The 17,898-nt window shown below is 51.5% G+C and overlaps 10 protein-coding genes across 10 annotated transcripts in view; 8 read left to right on the top strand and 2 right to left on the bottom strand.

The window, feature by feature from the left end:
* The window catches only part of UREG_04709 (uncharacterized protein), a gene marked incomplete at both ends in the record, with an annotated part of 3,528 nt that extends 2,729 nt beyond the window's left edge, over positions 1–799 (top strand). The window contains one exon of the mRNA XM_002545146.1: positions 30–799. Coding sequence (XP_002545192.1) covers positions 30–799 — 770 coding nt within the window. The remainder of the gene's footprint in view (positions 1–29) is intronic.
* A 512-nt stretch (positions 800–1,311) lies between these two features.
* Positions 1,312–1,731, top strand: UREG_04708 (uncharacterized protein; the record flags this gene model as incomplete). The annotated part of the gene is made up of 1 exon (XM_002545145.1): positions 1,312–1,731. One exon carries the CDS (start codon positions 1,312–1,314, stop codon positions 1,729–1,731), a length of 420 nt encoding a protein of 139 aa, XP_002545191.1.
* Positions 1,732–2,434: 703 nt separating this feature from the next.
* On the bottom strand, positions 2,435–2,641 carry UREG_04707 (uncharacterized protein; the record flags this gene model as incomplete). Its single annotated transcript, XM_002545144.1, has 1 exon — positions 2,435–2,641. The coding sequence occupies one exon, from the start codon at positions 2,639–2,641 to the stop codon at positions 2,435–2,437; it is 207 nt and encodes a 68-aa protein (XP_002545190.1).
* A 461-nt stretch (positions 2,642–3,102) lies between these two features.
* Positions 3,103–4,479, top strand: UREG_04706 (uncharacterized protein; the record flags this gene model as incomplete). Its single annotated transcript, XM_002545143.1, has 4 exons — positions 3,103–3,159; positions 3,234–3,251; positions 3,444–3,982; positions 4,041–4,479. The coding sequence occupies 4 exons, from the start codon at positions 3,103–3,105 to the stop codon at positions 4,477–4,479; spliced, it is 1,053 nt and encodes a 350-aa protein (XP_002545189.1).
* A 550-nt stretch (positions 4,480–5,029) lies between these two features.
* Positions 5,030–5,926, bottom strand: UREG_04705 (uncharacterized protein; the record flags this gene model as incomplete). The annotated part of the gene is made up of 4 exons (XM_002545142.1): positions 5,030–5,104; positions 5,164–5,322; positions 5,392–5,720; positions 5,902–5,926. 4 exons carry the CDS (start codon positions 5,924–5,926, stop codon positions 5,030–5,032), a joined length of 588 nt encoding a protein of 195 aa, XP_002545188.1.
* A 557-nt stretch (positions 5,927–6,483) lies between these two features.
* UREG_04704 (uncharacterized protein) lies at positions 6,484–7,290 on the top strand (the record flags this gene model as incomplete). Its single annotated transcript, XM_002545141.1, has 3 exons — positions 6,484–6,531; positions 6,607–6,979; positions 7,031–7,290. 3 exons carry the CDS (start codon positions 6,484–6,486, stop codon positions 7,288–7,290), a joined length of 681 nt encoding a protein of 226 aa, XP_002545187.1.
* Positions 7,291–8,146: 856 nt separating this feature from the next.
* UREG_04703 (uncharacterized protein) lies at positions 8,147–8,460 on the top strand (the record flags this gene model as incomplete). Its single annotated transcript, XM_002545140.1, has 2 exons — positions 8,147–8,368; positions 8,422–8,460. The coding sequence occupies 2 exons, from the start codon at positions 8,147–8,149 to the stop codon at positions 8,458–8,460; spliced, it is 261 nt and encodes an 86-aa protein (XP_002545186.1).
* Positions 8,461–9,402: 942 nt separating this feature from the next.
* UREG_04702 (uncharacterized protein) lies at positions 9,403–10,015 on the top strand (the record flags this gene model as incomplete). Its single annotated transcript, XM_002545139.1, has 4 exons — positions 9,403–9,528; positions 9,584–9,654; positions 9,707–9,944; positions 10,007–10,015. 4 exons carry the CDS (start codon positions 9,403–9,405, stop codon positions 10,013–10,015), a joined length of 444 nt encoding a protein of 147 aa, XP_002545185.1.
* A 3,574-nt stretch (positions 10,016–13,589) lies between these two features.
* On the top strand, positions 13,590–14,148 carry UREG_04701 (uncharacterized protein; the record flags this gene model as incomplete). Its single annotated transcript, XM_002545138.1, has 3 exons — positions 13,590–13,637; positions 13,683–13,923; positions 13,961–14,148. The coding sequence occupies 3 exons, from the start codon at positions 13,590–13,592 to the stop codon at positions 14,146–14,148; spliced, it is 477 nt and encodes a 158-aa protein (XP_002545184.1).
* Positions 14,149–17,183: 3,035 nt separating this feature from the next.
* UREG_04700 (uncharacterized protein) lies at positions 17,184–17,726 on the top strand (the record flags this gene model as incomplete). The annotated part of the gene is made up of 1 exon (XM_002545137.1): positions 17,184–17,726. The coding sequence occupies one exon, from the start codon at positions 17,184–17,186 to the stop codon at positions 17,724–17,726; it is 543 nt and encodes a 180-aa protein (XP_002545183.1).
* Between the last annotated feature and the right edge of the window lie 172 nt (positions 17,727–17,898).

Below are 17,898 nucleotides of genomic sequence, written 5' to 3'. Positions count from 1 at the left end.
TTCCTTCAAGGGATTGCCTAATCAAGCAGCTAGCCACCCACCATTGCTAGCACAAAATTTACCGGCAATGCCTCCCCCGGCAATCCACCCAGGCAACAGGGCTCAAATGGCTCCTCCACCTATGTTTCCCCAGCTTGCGGGTTCTCCAGCGCCACTACACCAGAACGCACCTGCCACATCCCAGGGCCCAAACCGACCGGACCTCTTCCAGAATCCATCAACGGGCGCACCACACACCACAACCCTCTTAACTCTCCCTCAGCCACCTCAAATGGTTAACCTACCGCCGCCAAACTCTTCTACAACTCCGCTCCCTCTAGCAGCTCTGGCCCCAGACGCTGGACCCCATTCTAGATTATTCCCTCCTCTTCCACCCGTCACGAGACTCATTCCTTTCCCACCTAAAGGACAAAATCCATCCAGCAACGGCCCTCGACCCAACTTGTCAAAAATGGTATTCTACCAAGCACCAGCCGGGCAAGCACCGCCAAATCGGCATATTACATTCTCGTCTTTTAATTCTAACCGATCCTTAGCCAACAATAAACCTAAGCCGCGAACAATCGTTCCTATACCGCACACTCAGGAGCCACCCCCGGGGTCGAAAGAAGCACAAGCGAAAAAGCGCAAGTTTTCTGAAATTGTGGACCTGGCGCAAGCATCGAGTGATGAAGATATGGCAGATGTCGAACTCACTAGCAAAATGCCCTTTTCGGATGACCCCAAAACCGCAGCTCCCAGCAGCCCAGCAACGGCTCCATTACCAACTATGGATTTGTCCCAAGTTCAAGCTCGTTGAGCCCCCCGACATGGAGAAAAGAGAACACATTACGGCGTCGTCATGATATAGTGAACCCGTCCAACAAGGGCTGAGGGCATTTGAGAAGAACATACTACGACCCAAAGACAATTGCAAGGGACATCTTAATTGCAGCTGGACGACATCCCACAGAGAAGCCATTGAATTACCATCTACTCAAGCTGCGGGAGAGCTTCCACGCCGTGGATTTCAGTTCAGATTTGCGGACGTTTCGATGGGACCTCGTCGATCCAGGCGCTCCGCCGCCCGAGGTCCCTCTTGCGCCCTTGCCTGCTCGACCGTCGCTTCCTGAACGGCTCCCTAACTCCGATCTCAACTCCGACGCATCGTCGTCCGAATTACATAATCCGCCGTCACGTATTGCCGAAGACCGCGCCAAGCCACGTGACGGACACAGTCCAGGCGCAAAGCGGAATCCATCTCCTTCCAGCACAAACAACGCACCGTCTCGACCTTCTCATCTTAGCAGTTCTCGCTCTTTGGCGTTGCCCATGTCTCAGCTATCTCCATTACCCCGTCGTTCCCGAGGCCGTCCCCCAAACTCCAAGAACCGACCAAAAGGCAATCCGGCCTCCCGCGTGGAGGTGGTCGTGCGGTCAAGCTCGCATTCGTCTCCAACCTATAGGGAATACATTTGTTCGTGGAACGGTTGCAATGCTAAGCTCCACAACTTTGACACCCTCAAAAAGCACGTGGCGAGAGTACATTTACCTTTCAACAGCCATGTCACTTACTGCCAGTGGTCGGGCTGCGCAGAAGCCGGAAACCACTTTGTTAGTGCTGTAGAACTGCAAGAGCATGTAGATATCGTGCATATCTGCTCCTTGGCTTGGAAATATGGCGAGGGTCCCGCAACGAAAGGATCTGGTGAGACCGGAAATAATGTCGCACACCCGATAGTTATTGTCTAATCGCTAGTGATTTTCGTTTCGACTTTTAGTTCCATCCATCGACGCCACAGCTTGCTTCAAGGACCAAAATGGCCGGACACTAACCCCGAAGGTATCAGACAAAGGACCTCATCCGGCGTTGATATTCCCGGCAGCCTCTTCGTCCATTAAATCATTTAATAAGATCCACGATAATAGAAGCGATCGATCCAAAGCGCTGGAGGTCCTAAGAGCCTTGGAGACAAAGCAAGCCAGGGTTGGAATAGGAGTGAACAAAGGCGGATGCACACTGTTTAATGATAAGAGAATGCCAGCTGTTGTGGCTTTTGAGAATGTGCGGAGGATAATCCCTGCAGACAGCCAATGACTCTGAATATCCCTACTTCAGGACGCCAGTGTCATTGGAGAGTCGCATATGTCTTCTAGTTGTTTTGTGCAGTTTGCGAGTGGTCTTGGGGTTTGCCTAAGAATTTACTTCTACTTTTTTCTCAAGCAGGCATTCCCAGGAGTGTATATTTAGCATTTTCACCTTCAGGAGCTAAGTGAGCGAGTTATTCCGGTCATACCCATCTACTCTGTACGAGCAATGCAAACCTGTGTCCTGCACGATCAACATTGTAATAAGCACCTTTATTTCCGCCGCCAGTGCGCATCCCGTCCTCCTGCATTGACAGCTTGCCATGGCCCCTTGGGTATCCCCTCCGTCGTGGTCCCGTAGCCCCCATCACCGCTTTTCCGTAGTCGCCAAAGTCGAAGATAGGTTCGTAGGCATCGAGTTTTTGGGGTTTACAGACGATGAAGTACCCCCGTCGGCAACGGTATCGTCCTTGTCCTTCGAATTCACTTCAAGGAAGTGGTAGAGGACAATGAGGAGCATCGCGCAGGATCCTAGGAAGATAGCGAGTTTGTAGAGCTCAGAGTCGGTAATCATGTTGAACAATGGAGGAGCAGCGCAATCGATTCGAGGGTTAAATGAGCGTCTATCAACGTATCCTCAAGGCAGGATGTCTACTGCGCTTGCGAATTAGCAACATGAACAGCAACGACACCTAGCTTTGCGGTAGGATGTTCCTCACCTGTAAACTTGGACGAAATCAAATGACACGGTAGGGAATTGAGATTCTCTCGATTTCGGCGTGGATTGCGATTGAGAAGGGGATTCCCATCAACATGCTCTAAGCTCACAGCTGCTACTCTGGCATGGACTTGCTGCTATGCACACGGCCCAAGGTTACCGCCACCTGCAAAGCTTGGATTTCCCCCACCGAAGTCGAGGCCACAATTGACAGCCAAAGTCACCCGTTCTCATATGATTATACAATAGACAACACCATCGCACGATTCTTGCATTATACTTAGATTTTATCTCGTCTTCAAGTAAATATCGCCAAAATGCCGCCAAAGAAACCTGAGCAGCCGAAGAAGAAGAAGGCTACAGTGGAGGACAAGGTGAGCCGATTTTTCTCTCAGTCAAAATATCTGCCCGACGAATAAGAAGCGATAGCTAACACCATGGTATCAAGACTTTTGGTATGAAGAATGTGAGTACAGAGTCTCTTCCGCATCGCACGGCGGCCACCGGATAAGCGATGGCGACGTCAACCCATCCCGCTCCAGCGGGGAGGCTTCTCCGCAGCGGCTACTATTCGGAGACACAAGAGCATGAGCACCCGTTTCCTTTATACCTACAACGAACAGCATTTGCTAAACTAACCCCTTCTTGTTAACGACAGAAAAAAGGAGGCACAGCCAAACGACAGATAGCACAGCTCCAGGCACAAGCCCATTCAAACAAGAGTGCAGATCAAAAGCGAAAAGATGCCGAGAAAGAGAGACGAGAGAAGGAGAAGGCAGCCGCAGAACAGGCGAAACGAGAGGCAGCAGAGCTCTTCAAGCCGGTCCAGGTTCAAAAGGTCCCGTTTGGAGTCGACCCAAAGACTGTCTTGTGCGTGTTCTTCAAGAAGGGATCCTGTGAAAAAGGGAAAAAATGCAAGTTTAGTCACGATCCTGCGGTTGAGCGGAAAGCACAAAAGAAGGACTTGTATTCAGATTCCCGGGATAACGAAAACGAAAAGCAGAATGATACGATGGACAACTGGGACGAAGAAAAGTTACGGACCGTTGTTTTGAGCAAACATGGCAACCCGAAGACGACGACAGACAAGGTCTGCAAGTACTTTATCGAAGCTGTGGAGAATCAGAAATACGGCTGGTTTTGGGCATGTCCGAACGGAGGAGATAAATGCATGTACAAACACAGTCTTCCACCAGGGTAAGTCTCGTTATGAACAACCAGAACGCCAGAGACAAACTAACATGTTTCAACCTAGCTTCATATTGAAGACAAAAGAACAAAAAGCTGCCGAAAAGGCCCTTTTGGACAAATCCCCCCTCAAAACGCTCACCTTGGAAGAGTTCCTCGAATCCGAACGTCACAAGCTCACCGGCACACTTACTCCTGTCACCGAGGAATCGTTTGCCAAGTGGAAGCGAGAGCGACTGGACAAGAAAGCTGCAGAAGAAGAGGCGCGTAAAGCCAAAGAAGCCACAGGCCGTGCCATGTTCGAAAGCGGTAACTGGCAGGATTCAGAAGATGAGGAAAGTGAAGAGGAGAGCGACGATGAGGGACAGGATTCATGGAATCTGGAAGCTATGCGAAAAGAGACGGAGAATTTGCGGGATCAGTCAGAACAAGATCGCCTTGCGAAGCTCTCGGGAGGACAGTCGCTCAGCAACGGGAATGATCCAGGTTCAACATCTGTGGGATAATATCTATGGCCCGGGAGCCTCCGTATGATCCAGTTATTCGTTTCTTATATACCACCCACTTGAGCTCAACGATTTCTTGCCTTTCCATTTCGACAGGTTACGTTACTTTGCCTGAGATATACCTTGCCAAATGCGATGCAGTTCATCGTGCTTATTTATAAACTGCCTTCTTAAAGCCTAAACAACATCTTCCTTGTGCAACTTGAGCAGTGGACATCACTTTCGAACCCGTGCCGAAGTCCCAGATACTACGCGTGCAAAGCTTCGATGCAATTTCAAACATTAATCATCATATTTTCATGGGAACGCCATGCTATTGCCACAGAAACCAAAGAGACATAATAAAGGTGCTTGACGTATAGAAATGTCTCTGAAGTACGGCCTAAAACGGAAGTTTTAATAGGGCCATCTGCCATGGGTCAAATAAACACCATATGCGAGAACCTATGTCATATTCACAAAGCCTCAGTCGTTGAATCATGTCTTTTATATCCATTCACCCACGTAGACGAGTTGTTAATTGACGACGCAGCTAAGAAACGAGGATAGATTATGAGAGTTCCTCAATCTTGGGTTTGGAAGAGTCTTTGTTTTCGTCTTCCAGTTCAGGCATTTCATCATCCTCCTAATGGAAATCAATGGTTAGGATTGACAGAGGCTGATACTCTTTTAAGGAGCACATACCGACTCCGCATCTCCAGCGGCATCGGCCGCCAAGCCGGAGATATCTCCACCGCCCAATTTGGAGAAGTCAATACCACCGAGTCCGCCGTCACCACCAAAGCCACCGGGCATGCTGAAGTCTTCTTCAGGCGCTTCATCTTGCTCATCTTCATCAACCCACTATATTATCGATTCGAATTAGCGGAAAGCCTTGACGCTTCACCAAATCAACGCAGGAGAAACCCATACCTTGTCGAAATCAGTCTTTACGAAGTGAACTTTTTTGCTTTCCTTGAGCAAACGTGGCCAGAACTCTTCTTTCATCTCTTTCTTGCGTAGCACCATATCGACTCCGCGGGGCGAATGGTGCGTTTTTGAGTTCTCAACATCAATCTCACCATACAGCTCCAAATCAACCTTGAAGTCTATATTCTTGGTCGAAGAATGCCCGGTGAAAGAGACAGTCGTGGGAGTGAGATTAACCTTGGCTGAAGATTTGGGAACGTCTGGGACCGTAAAGGAGAGAAAGACGATGTTTTTAGCCGCATCAGTGCTGGAGGAGCGCTGGGCCCAAAGAACTGCGAATGGTTAGCACTTACTCGGGACCAATGCAGCGCAAAAAAACGCCCTAGGAAGTCAAGGAAATGCGAAGAGCTGCCCATTATGCATACAGCAAGCTACGATAAGTGTGCGTAGCTCCGTTGCATTGATATGGGGTTGCCCGCTCTGCATATGGGCGATGGAAATGTTTCCCCTCACCTTCAGGAACTTGAGTATTCGCCATTGCAATGTCGTTCTGAGTGCGTAGTGTCGCTGTGATCTGAAACCAGGTTTATAAAAAGTCAAGATCCAGAATATGCAAGAAGAACAAGGTGTGCCGTTGTGCTCAAGCGCAGGGAGAGAGACGTGAAGCTCTTTTTGACGTTGATGGAAGCCACTGCTTAGAAACTACTGGAAGCTGGCAGAGCACAGACCACGTGCATTTGTCGTGTTTGCATTGCTGACTCATCCAGTGCTGATAAGATAACTAACTAGCGGGTCAAGGATCGCAGCCCGTGACGATGATGCCGCTCCAACTCGACCTCCTCGGCCAAAAGAAATGCTTTGTGAGGTGACTGAATGGTTGTAGGCCTGCATCGTTGGCTGTTTATACTGCTGCTCTGATCCGCCTTTCATCTTGGATGCCAACTCTACAATCTTTGGCCCATTAAACGTCCTCGACCGCAAGTTCCCGCCTTTGACGAAAGCTCTGTCCTCCGCAATAAGTTACGCACGGCCTTGTCAGAAACTGCTGTCTGGTGTTTAAACGGCTAGCTTTACAGCCTTGAGCTGCTCGCCATCATGGAGTCCCTCAAAGCTGTTTTTTTTAAGCCGGACCCCGCAGCCCAGGTACGCACCCTTTCTACAGCGACTCTGTTACCCCCGATCGGTAGGCTCACTGATTATTCCGGTACTTGATTTCAGATGAGAAAATGTAACGCCCTAATCCGCGGTAATGCTCGCAAATTGGACCGTGATATTGCGCAACTCAAAGCGCTTGATAATAAAACCAGGCAGTTCATCGTTGCGGCTTCCCGCAGAGCTCAGAAGAACCCGTCTCAAGCCGCCCAAGCCGCCCAAGAAACAAGGATATTTGCAAAAGAATTGATTAGGGTTCGAAAGCAAAGTGCTCGCCTAACCACAAGCAAGGCACAGCTCGAGAGCGTGAGGATGCAAGTCAACGAGGCTTTTGCAGTGCGGAAAATTGAAGGGAGCCTGAGGACGTCTACCGGGATTATGAAGGATGTTAATATGCTGGTTAGGTTGCCACACCTGTCAGAGACCATGCGGCAGCTCAGTGAGTGCAATGTTCCGATCCGCACATGGCGGTGAAACTAAACCCATGTAGGTTTGGAGCTGGTCAAAGCCGGCATCATCGAGGAGAGTATAGACGACGCCCTTCCCAATGACCAGCTACTAGAAGGTGAAGAAGAAGCTGCCGATGCGGAAGTGGACAGAGTGCTGCAGGAAGTCTTGCAAGGAAAATTGGCCAAAGTCGAAGGTCCCAAAGCCGAAGAGCCACTGGAAGAACCGGTGGAAGAAGAATTCGAAGATCAAGAAGCCACCCTGGAACAGATGAGAGGGCGCTTGGAAGCTTTGAAAAGCTGACGATATTCCGGCAGGCTCCGAAATGTCGTACTTATCGCTTTACGCCGAAGTCAGTTCCCTTCGCTGTGCGTTTGTTCGTCTAATGCATACCGCCCTACCCATTGATACTTGGACGTAAAGCCGCACCTCCACAGTGGTTTCTTTTTATCATCCTGCTGAGATGTTCTCTTTTGGTCCAAGAGATTTGTATATGACGATCAAGGATACGCCCCCAGTTTACCTACACCCGCGGCCGGAATGATAAATGGCCGTACTCAGACTGACGGTGTTAAAGTCTTCATTAAGACCGATATTGCTATATTAGTTTCCATTTGACCAGACAGGTTAAGTCGATTTCATAATAGCTAGTAGTTAGTGGTTTATGTACTCCGTACAGGAAGAAGGGATAACCAGCGGCGCTTTTCAATTATCATCCAAACAATATAGCGTGTCCAGAGTAGATATCTATGCCAATTCTACTGAATCTTCGTGCCAAGCCCGATTACATAACCGACCCGGAGGCTGCCGCCCAAAGCGGGCTAGCGTGTTTGAAGTGAAGGGCTTTCCTTTCAGCGCCTCTTCTCGAACGAACGTCGCCTTCTTCCTTCTCTTCACGCCAGCTTCATCAACTGCCGCCCGTCATTCACTGCTACAGCCTTTGACCCGCTCCGCCGTGACTTCGAGTCGACAAAGCCACTTTTTAACTCGGATTCTCTCTCCCTTTTCCCTCTCTCGCAGCATCTGCGTTTCTCGACCGCGTCAGTGATCAACAAACATCGACAGGCCATCCGCACCTGAATCCACAAACCATCAGCTCATACCTTCATACCTTGATATCCATCGAAAATACCCCCGAAAACCCCATTAGCAAGCCAACATGTCTGCAAAACTTGACACCTCTCTTGACGAGATCATCAATACTACCCGTGCGTCGCGTCGCCAGAATCGCCGTGACACAAGGCCATCAAGAGCCAGGGCCACCGCTGCTCCTGTTGGAGGCGTCAAGAAACCATCCAGACAAGCCAAAACCGCCTCCAAGGCCATTCCTACCGCACCATCCACTGGATCAGGCGAGAGCAAAATCATCGTGAGCGGTTTGGTAAGTTCATACTCCAAGCGCATCACAAACTGCCCGGGACTAACGCCACATAGCCCTCCGATGTCAATGAAGCGAATATCAAGGTATGTTGAACAGAGGCGCTCTCTGGGTTTCGTTCGCGATGTCCGTTTTCAGTATATTCTCGGTATTACGATCGAAAGCGTCCCTTTCCTTCACCGCATGCCTCCATACACCGCACCTTCGGTTGCTGTAGGCTGTGTGTCTATCTTTATGTGCATGCGGTCGCACTCTTAAGATAGCTAGCTCCTTTGCGCTACTTTTGCTCGCCCGTTAAATGGCCTGATGCAAGTAGTCGGAAGTTGAGCGCTGTCATCAGATCTCTGGACCGGTTCAGTTTCCCTGCTTATGCAGCGACGTCCGTACGGCCGGAGTGTAGGCTACTTTCCATTTTGCCGTTGAGCAAAACAGGCCTTCGCTACGCTTTGAAGATATTTACTTTGCTTGTGGAGGTATTCAGAATCAGCGAGCGCAGCAGTGAAGACAGCATAGCACCATCGAGTGTGGGAAACTTACTGGTGGTACAATCATGCATATCACAACCGTGGATTCCGACTCGATACTATAAGTCCTACGGGGTCACCACGCGTCATCGCAGTCAGGCTTTGATGGAGCCACTTGACGTGTATCGCGCTCGACTGTTGCTGAGGAGGCTGGGTGATTCCACTACAAACGGCATGGTCCGAATGGATTCCATTCATGGCGGTTTTCGGGGATGGGTGAAATAGTGTTGGGTTCAAACCACCGAGTCTTTCTGGAACACGGGATGGTAGTGAAAGGGGCTTGAAACCGAGGAGGAAACGACCACGTGCGACGGTCCATTCTTGTTCCCGGCTACTAACGCTGTTCTTACTCTGTGCTCGCTGATCCGCGATTCCTTCTTGCTCGTGGCCGATTTTTGAATTCTCTTGCTGTTCTCGATCGCGTCTCATCGAAAAGAAGTCGAAACGCAGTTTACTAATGTGACTTCGAATTAGGAATATTTCCATCAATCCGCCGGACCAGTCAAGAAAGTGATGGTTACTTACAACCAAAACGGTACCAGCCGTGGGATTGCCGCCATTACTTTTGCTCGCCCGGATACTGCGGCAAAAGCTGCCAAGGAGCTGAACGGTTTGCTGATTGACAAACGCCCGATCAAAGTACGGAATCGCGCCTTGTCTTAATTTATTTACAACTAGCTCACACTACTCGTAGATTGAAGTTGTCGTAGACGCTTCGCGGGCTCCTCCAGCACCTCCTGTCAAATCACTTGGCGAACGCGTCGCGTATGTTTAAATGACCCTTGACTAGTGACCCGCGGTGTCTAATTTGTTGCAGTCACCCGAAATCACAGCCTAAACCTGTGTCGGCCGCGAAATCCGGCAAACGTGATTCGCGCGGGCGCACTCAACGTGGCCGTAATGCGAATCGCCCGAAACGAAAGACTGTAGCCGAACTGGATGCTGAGATGGTGGATTACTTTGAGACGTCTACCACCACGAACAACGCTGCACCGACCAATGGTACCGCGCAGCCTACCGGCAGTACTGATGATATGGGCATGGATGAAATCTCTGTAAGTCGGTATCTATCCTTTGCGAAGAGTTGTTGGCTAACGGAAACATTACAGTAAATCAGCTCGGTTAATTGTCGCCGCTGCGTTTCCACGGCCAGGTTTTGTATTTTTACTCTTCAGCTAGCGACTGGTCAAATCTACAACTCGGCTCTTGATACGAATCCTACGGCTTTCTTGTCCGAAGCAGCGAGGTGACAAGGAAGCTGTTCGGTCTTTAGCCAACGAGCTATTCTTCTTTTCTCGTATTATTATTCTCGCATGCTTCGCTCTTTCGAATTTTTGTTCCACGGTCATGCTCGGCGTTTGGCTTTTCTATCACAGGTGCCTTTTGTGGTTCCCGGTAGTCAGGCAATAATTACTAAAAACACCCCTTTATACAGGCAGATGGAGAGTTCTTTTTGAATGGTCGGATGGATAGGAGTTGGCAACCTGTTTGTGCTGTGTCGAATTCTGGTTTAGTTTGCAGCGCGAGCGTAGCATGAGGTTCTAATAAATGCAAATCGGCGTTTCGGACGAGCTTCCGTTTCAAACTGATCAAAGTGAATTAATTGACCCAAAAGGGTCTGTAGTGAATGTAAAGTGAAGATGCATTTGCATGAGGCGATTGATCAGATTTGCCAGCAGGGGGTGAGATGATGGCGTCCACCTTCCTTTGCCACGGGCAATAGAATCACAAAAGACAGCAGTGTGGAAGGAGGCGAGCAACAGTATTAAAAGTCCCGACGGTTTGAGATGAGCATCATAGATCTGAAATGGCTGGGTGGAAGTGCTGTATTCATATAATAGTCAACACCGCTTCCAGGCCGTGCGGAGGTGGCAAGATGACAAAAAGGGCCAGTTCATCTTATTGTATATTACTATTTGGGTCTAGGTACCCGACAGCGTGGGAATATAGCGCAGGCAGGATCCAGGGCTTCATGATTTGAAAAGAAAAAAAAAGGCGACAGCCACTGGAACGAAAGAAGTAAAAAAGGGGTGATCCCGAGGGGATGGAGACAACTCCAACATATCAAATTGATCAAAAGGTTGAATTAATTGACCCAAAAAGGCGTGTGGCAAGAAACGTGTCTAGAACAAAGGGCTAAGTTAGCGGGGAATCCGACGGGAGGGATCAGATACCACAAAGAGGCAGCGGATTAATATTAGGGAGGCGAGATGAGCATACATAGGGCTCCGGCAGCGTGGTCGAAAGTGAGGAATCACTCTATAAACAGGAAATCAAGATATGGGCACGGTGATCAGTAATAAGCCTACCCAGCAGAGCGGGAAATCTCGCATACAAGAAGCCACCAGAGGCTCGATTATTCATACTGTCATCATGTGTCAGCGTGGCGATGGACGAATCTAGCAAGAGTGTGCGAGGGATGCCAGAGTGTGCGCATAATGAGAGAGTCTCCGACAGAGTGGAAGCGATCTTTGTTATTTGAAAAAAAGGGTCAGACTGTAGTTATATGATCCGTGCTAACATTTCCTTTCGATCGCAATCTAACTAAGGAAAAGGCGCATGCGACATGGCGAGACAACATCTCAAAGAGGCACAATAGCGAGGAAAAAGGGCTTCTGACGGTCTGAGTATCTGCACAGTCTTCAATACATGCATCTGCACAGGCATGGCTGGAGATCATGTTATGTATCATAATTATAGTCAAAAAGTCCACGATCAACAGATCGACCGCCTCCTGCAGACTTCCATCCCCAGATTTCCGCTCTTTTTCCGTAAAGTCAACCACTTGCACCCCGCAGCCACCCGTCCAGAAGAGTCTTCTCGGCCCTAGGCCTGCGCGAAGGGAAACAAGTATGAGCACGAAAGCTTGGACAAACAATCATCCGCGCCGTCGCCATCCACCAAAGGGGGAAGTGCATCGTTCCATCCAGCGGTGGCGCGGGCTGCGAGTCTGTTTTGCAGAGAGAGCCAAACGCAGTGGAACGAAGACGGGTTGACCCGAGACGGTAGATACAAAGGAAAAAGGAGGTGGCCAGGACACAAACTCGTCCTTAAGGCCATTGCTCAAGCGCGAAGGGGCCGGTCTTTGGTTGGCGCCGCAGCAACGAAATCTGGAGACTTTTAGTCGTGCAGAGTCTGTTTGTCAGAGCGGTACATTGGAGTCGTCGATGTCGTGTACCAGCTTGAGCCCGTCCGTACCTTCAGACAACTATACATAGTTAACAGTTCCGAAAAGTCCGTGTTGTTCAAACCAAAGGGCCACACTGGCCAACATAGAGACAGGCGGTCGGCTCGCGCTTCAATCTGCATCGCAGAAACGACGTCTCGCGCCTAGTCATTGACATCTCCGTGTCGCACAGGGCATGAGCTGCGAAAACAGAGATGTGTTTGGCTTGGATCCAAGGGTGTCTATGCAACACTCGAGGCCGATGTACAAGCCCCTCTGAGCGGAATAAAAGTCGGCCAATTTCCCCGTCATTCTGCAGAAATGAATGCTCACTGAGGCCAAGGGGTATGTGCTATTTCTAGACTTCTTGACTCTCCAGGGTTGTCTTCCATGTCGTTGGGCATGGGTTGAAAAGGCGCAGCAGCGCATATTGAACAAGATCGCGATCCCAGACTGGCAGCCGGAATAATTCCCCGAACGGTCGCGGGATGAGCTGGAATGGGCACTGTCTGTCTGCCTGGGCTGAGGGACATCGTATTCTTGATTCCTCAGGCCGTATATCCCTCGGGTTGGGTGCGGTGCAGGGTAAGGGAGGATAACCAAGGGATTCTGCGGCAGGTGTCGCGTTGGGATCGTTAACTTCCTGCTCTCTTGCTGCCGTGTTGACCGTCTCCAGCTGTTCATCCAGCGCATGTGCTTCACGCAACGACGGCCATTCGACTGGAGAGAGTGCGACCAGTGTGATTGGCCCGGAGTATCAGCAGTACACCCGTTGACTGGTAATAATACGTATTTCTGCGGTCTTATTGGCTGGGTTCCATAAATCAGCGAATCGCCGTTGAGCTTGTGCTGTAAATTTACACACCCCGTTTCTCCAGAACAGCGGTTTGTCTACACATCACAATCGATCCATCAACCACCCCTCTTTTGCTCGGATGTCGACTCACAAAATAATAATATACCCCTCTCTCGCCAGAAAAGGGGGCGTCGCGGAACTAGTGACGGGAACGCCCTTCCGGCGATGGCGCGTTCCAGCACCGTGGCTAGCGGGCGATGAGTGGGGAGTTGTCCGGGGTTTCGGGATGCCCCATGTTGGGCAATGTTTGCAAACAACGGGCTCGAGGTCTGGACTTTGCCTATCAACTTCCCGTTCAGAGGCGATCGTCGGCAGCGCTGTGCGTCTCCAACACCAGGAAATATACAGTGACCTGAATCATCTCACGATCCTGTGGCAATTTGACCAGGGAGAGTGGGGACTGGGTTGGAGAAGAGAGGCTTGATAGCCGATGCATAGCTGAGGGGTGAGACTGCCTCAAGGCTAGGCCTGAGTATGTGTATGTACATACTCCGTACATATACATATATCCATATTGGGTTTGAGGTGGCCAGGACTAAAAAGGTCGAGCGTCCTGGCAGCATTTTCCTAAAAGGACATCAATCGCCCTGAAGACTGCGGTTCTTCATTCCTCAAAGTAGCTAGCGGGCGACCGTTCAGGCCCAGGGCTAGACACGCCTCGATTTACCCCAGACAAAGATGGACGGTGGCGCAACAAGAATCGATAGCGAATCGTTCAAAGCGAGAGTCCTGCAACGATTTCCCAAATCGAGAAGCTGTTGAGAACACCAGAGAGAGTTCCGGGAGGCCGCCCTCTCCCTTCCGCCCCGGGAACCACACCCCTGGACCCCAGCCCTGAGACGGCACGTCTGGGCAGCCCTGAAGGGGAAAGGCGCGGTGGGCATCCTGCAGCCTGGCCAGGCGACGACCAGGAGCAGTCAGTTCAGGGGCTCTGGGCCTGATGCAGCGCCTCTGCTGAGAACCAGGTTGCTGGATTGGAGCTCAGACCGCGATCGTGATCTATTCGATCGAGGTTTGTCAAGCATCAGATCTGGAAACAATGAAAACAGGGGGCCCCAGAATCCAGCACCGGCAGACCGAACTACTCGATATGGGCAGCAGTCGACTGAGCAGGAAAGGCGACGAGTGCGGAACAGTCCGTCTCCGTGGATACAAAATGCTGAGAGGGAATGGTGTTTGCTCGAGTGAGATGTGTGCTGCGGATCGTCGAGCAGTTCTGAGCTACGACTATAGATGATGACGACTGCTGAGTTCCCATTATGCACATGAAAGGGCAAGAGATCAGTGTATGAAGTCGTTGTGCTGACTGTTTGCTGATACAGTGATTTCCCCTTTTTGGGGCCGACGTTCTCGAACACACTGAGAACCTTCCTAAGGCGTTTAGTGTGATGGATCACGACGGCCCGGGAGACGATGAGATGGAGAGATGGAGATGGAGATGAGGAGGGCGGGCCGATCAGAGTTGGGTGGGAATCATGCTGACGACGGCCAGAGTCCGACTGTGAGAATAATGAGATCCAGCGTAGTTTACAGAGTACACGTGCTGAAGCCAGGGCCGTTGAGTGCTGTATATCTTCTTCCCAAGGCAGACTGCACAGGTGTGTCTTGGGGACCTGACGAGAGAGGCAGAGAGAGCATCCAGCACCAGAAGCACATCCTATTTGCCTGTACAGTATGAGGGTGAAACCGGCATCCTTCACAGACATCCTTTATTTTTAGAGGGGAAAAAAAGCAACCAAAAACCGCCCTCGCTGGGAGATGAGCACTATTATATTTGCGACTCCACTCGCCCAACCGTCAAGGCCGTCTCGCTCGTCCGGTCCCGCCCGTGCGGATTCCCGAGGTTACGAGTGGAGCAGCGAGCAGCTCTCCTTGTCGCGGAAGCTGGGGCCGGCGAGCCCAAGGCCGTTTCGCAAAGGGGAGAACGGGTGTGGACACTGGACGAGGAGTTTTTTCCCAGCGAGCGGGAACAGGCGCAAAAGTCTAAAGGGATCGGTGGGACTGGACGGGTGATGAGCCCTGGGGGGGGGGAAAAGAGGACGAGTGTGCACGCGAGAATAAAGATAAAAAGGGCGAGAATCCCGCGAGCAGCGAGTTGTTGTTTTCTCTCGTCAGTTCCGGTCTCAATATCAGATAATCTCTGCATCCGTCACACATCCCGTCATCGGAACCCACGACTCCTCAGTGAAACATCACCAGCCCAACCACGTTTCGAGTCCCGACCATCGCGTCTCTGCTTTGCTATTCTGCCAGCGTGTCTTGTTCAGCAACGAGACTCGATCCATTGCACACAGCGCGTTGTCACCGCTTTTTTTCATCGCCAATCACCGCCAGCAGCTTCGAAACGGCGGGCGCGCAGGGGAACAGCAAGTCGTCGCTTAGTTGGCTAATTAGCTAGTTACTAGTGACGGGGCGTTGCTTTTTTTCCTTCATCCTCTTCTTCTTCTTCATCAAAAGCCGCCCGATCGATTCGGATTGGGCAGCAGGGGTGCAGTCGAGAACACATCCCACTCCGCAGCCCAACACGATCCCACACGCCAACGGCTTTCTGCTCTCATTCGTGCAGAGTGTCGGTGTGAGCAAATCGCAAGAGGTTGACTCACTCTGGTACGGGCTCGTGTGTCAAACTACCTGGGCCCAAGTCGCTCTGCCATCAGACTTCAGCACCGGCCGGCACCAGCAACCGCCAAACCGCCAAACTCACGCTCGCTCTAGGCAACTCGATCTTTTTCGCCTGAATCTTCCGGCGCGCCGGTCGTGTTTTTGTCAACCAGCACAGAGTAAACCAGCAGCCGCCGTCGCCGAATTGGCTTTTGGCATCCTCCAAGGTACTGGAACGCGCGAAAACACAAACACAAACGCATCCAGACCAGAACTCGCCTGCAGGCCTCCCCATTATAAAAAAAAAGGGCACACCCATCGCATCCAGGGCCCCTCTCGACTCGTCCATCCTGCACACTGATATCAAACACTGCTCCTGCTGCAGACTATCTGACTCTGACTACTATCTTATCCTCTGACGGATCGACACGGTGCCTCTATACATCGTGCCTCTTAACGCCACAGACTCTGCTCCCGCCAGACCGCACATCCACCGCCTGGCCTCCCTCCGAAAAAGCAAAGCAGACCGATCAGATACGCTAAGGCGTCCTGACATCAACGACTGGGTGCAGACAAAGCATCGAATCACCGCCCAGCATCCCATCTCGTCGCCATTCCGACTGTTCTGTCGGTGAACGGAAGCACGAGATTCGAAAACGAACTTTTTGAAAAACATCGATTACTCCATCACTCTCGCACGGGGCAAATCCGTCCATTCCCGTGCTACCGATTCTTCCCTCATCTATTTGAATTTATCTGCTCTCCGTCTCAACTCCATTCAGTGGAGAGCCCCTTGGTCCAGTGACAGTGCCAGCATCAAGCGTGGCATTCTGATTTGCGACCAACAAAGCCTCCCTGCTGCTCCCCGTGATAGCCTCACAGGGCGAGCGGTCTCTTTTTCTTCGTCAGGCCCCAGCACCGCCAACGTGTGACTGGCGCGAAAAAAAAAAAGGAAAAAGAAAAGACGCCTCAACCGAAAAGCCAACGAAATCTCTTAGCGGGTGACAGCATCCCTGCGACCGGTCCAACAGCCGAAACAACGCCAACCCAACCGGTGATCGGAGCACGCAGCAGCTCCTTGTTTCGCTCTTCGAGAAATCACAGATCGAGAATCTCGGTCGTCACAAATTACGGTGTGCACGCGCTAGCCAGTCTGGCCCTTTTTCTTCTTTGTGACCGGGCTCAGCGGACCGTTCCATGATCCTCCTTCTCGTGTGCCACCCCCGACTTTGGATGAGTCGCATCCCCGACATTTCCCCAGACTAAATTTTTTTATTGATCTGGTTTATATTTATCCCTTTCCCTCCCGCACACATCCTCTTTTACTTCTTTTCATTGTCGTGCCTCTCTCCGACATACATACTCTACGACCGCTGCGTCGCTTTTTATATCTGACTTCCTTTATCCTCCCCCCTGCATCGACCATACCGCGCCGTTGCAGCCACTTATCCGGATCTTACTCCTGTTGGGTTGTTTGCTCGCCCCAAATCCAGGCTTTGCTCCGGATCTTACCCCCCCAAACAATCACCATATTTATCGACAAACTCCGCTTGGGCCGTCTCTGGCGCCTGCTATATAATCTACCCCAGGCAGCCCGTTTCCTCCCCCCCCAGGTTCTCTGAGATTCGCTCTTCTCTCTCCCGACACACAAGACACAGAGCTCTTTCCACCATGTGGTACCGCTACGGATTCAGCAGTGCTGCCTCGTCACCCTCACCGTCCTCCCTCCCTCCTCCACCACCGCCACCGTCTCCCAACGACTCGCTGCTGGACATCAGCCCCAGCAAGACCTCCTTCTCCATCGCCTCGGGCCGCAACACGTCGTGCGCGTTTCCCTCGTGGCCCAACCGCTCGTCACTCTTCTCCGACTCGGACGAGAGTGCCAGCGCCTTTTTGTCCGACGAGGACCTGTTCGTGGCGTCGACGCCCGACACGGTCCTCAGCGAGGACGACCTCTCGCTGCCCTCCAGCGCGTCGGACCTGACGACAGAGGAGCAGATCAGCCGGATCCAGGCGGCGCGCGACGACGACGCCCAGGGCTTCTTCGCACACGTCCAGGCCCACGCGCGGGCCCAGCAAGCGCTCCGCGCCGCCCAGCAGGTGATGGCGGCGCAGGCGGGCGCCAAACGCAAGAAGCGACGCGTCGTCACGGACAAGAAGCGCCGCACCGGCTCGGCATCCTCGTCCAAGGCATCAACCTCCAAGCCCGTGTGAAGCGACGAACCCAACCGCGGCGAACCCATGTCAGACTATTACGATTTACGCCCTCCCCCGTCGCAACACACCCGCGATGCCTCGGTATTCTACTACGGCAACCACACACACACCCCCTATCAATTTTTTTTTTTCCCAGCGTGAAAGCTCAAGCAGCTTCCGCTTCCACCCG

The sequence above is a fragment of the Uncinocarpus reesii genome, genomic scaffold (genome assembly GCF_000003515.1).
Source record: "Uncinocarpus reesii 1704 scaffold_2 genomic scaffold, whole genome shotgun sequence".
Taxonomy (NCBI): Eukaryota; Fungi; Ascomycota; class Eurotiomycetes; order Onygenales; family Onygenaceae; genus Uncinocarpus; species Uncinocarpus reesii.
The sequence above is the reverse complement of the archived record's forward strand: the minus strand, read 5'-3'. Positions and strand labels throughout refer to the sequence as shown.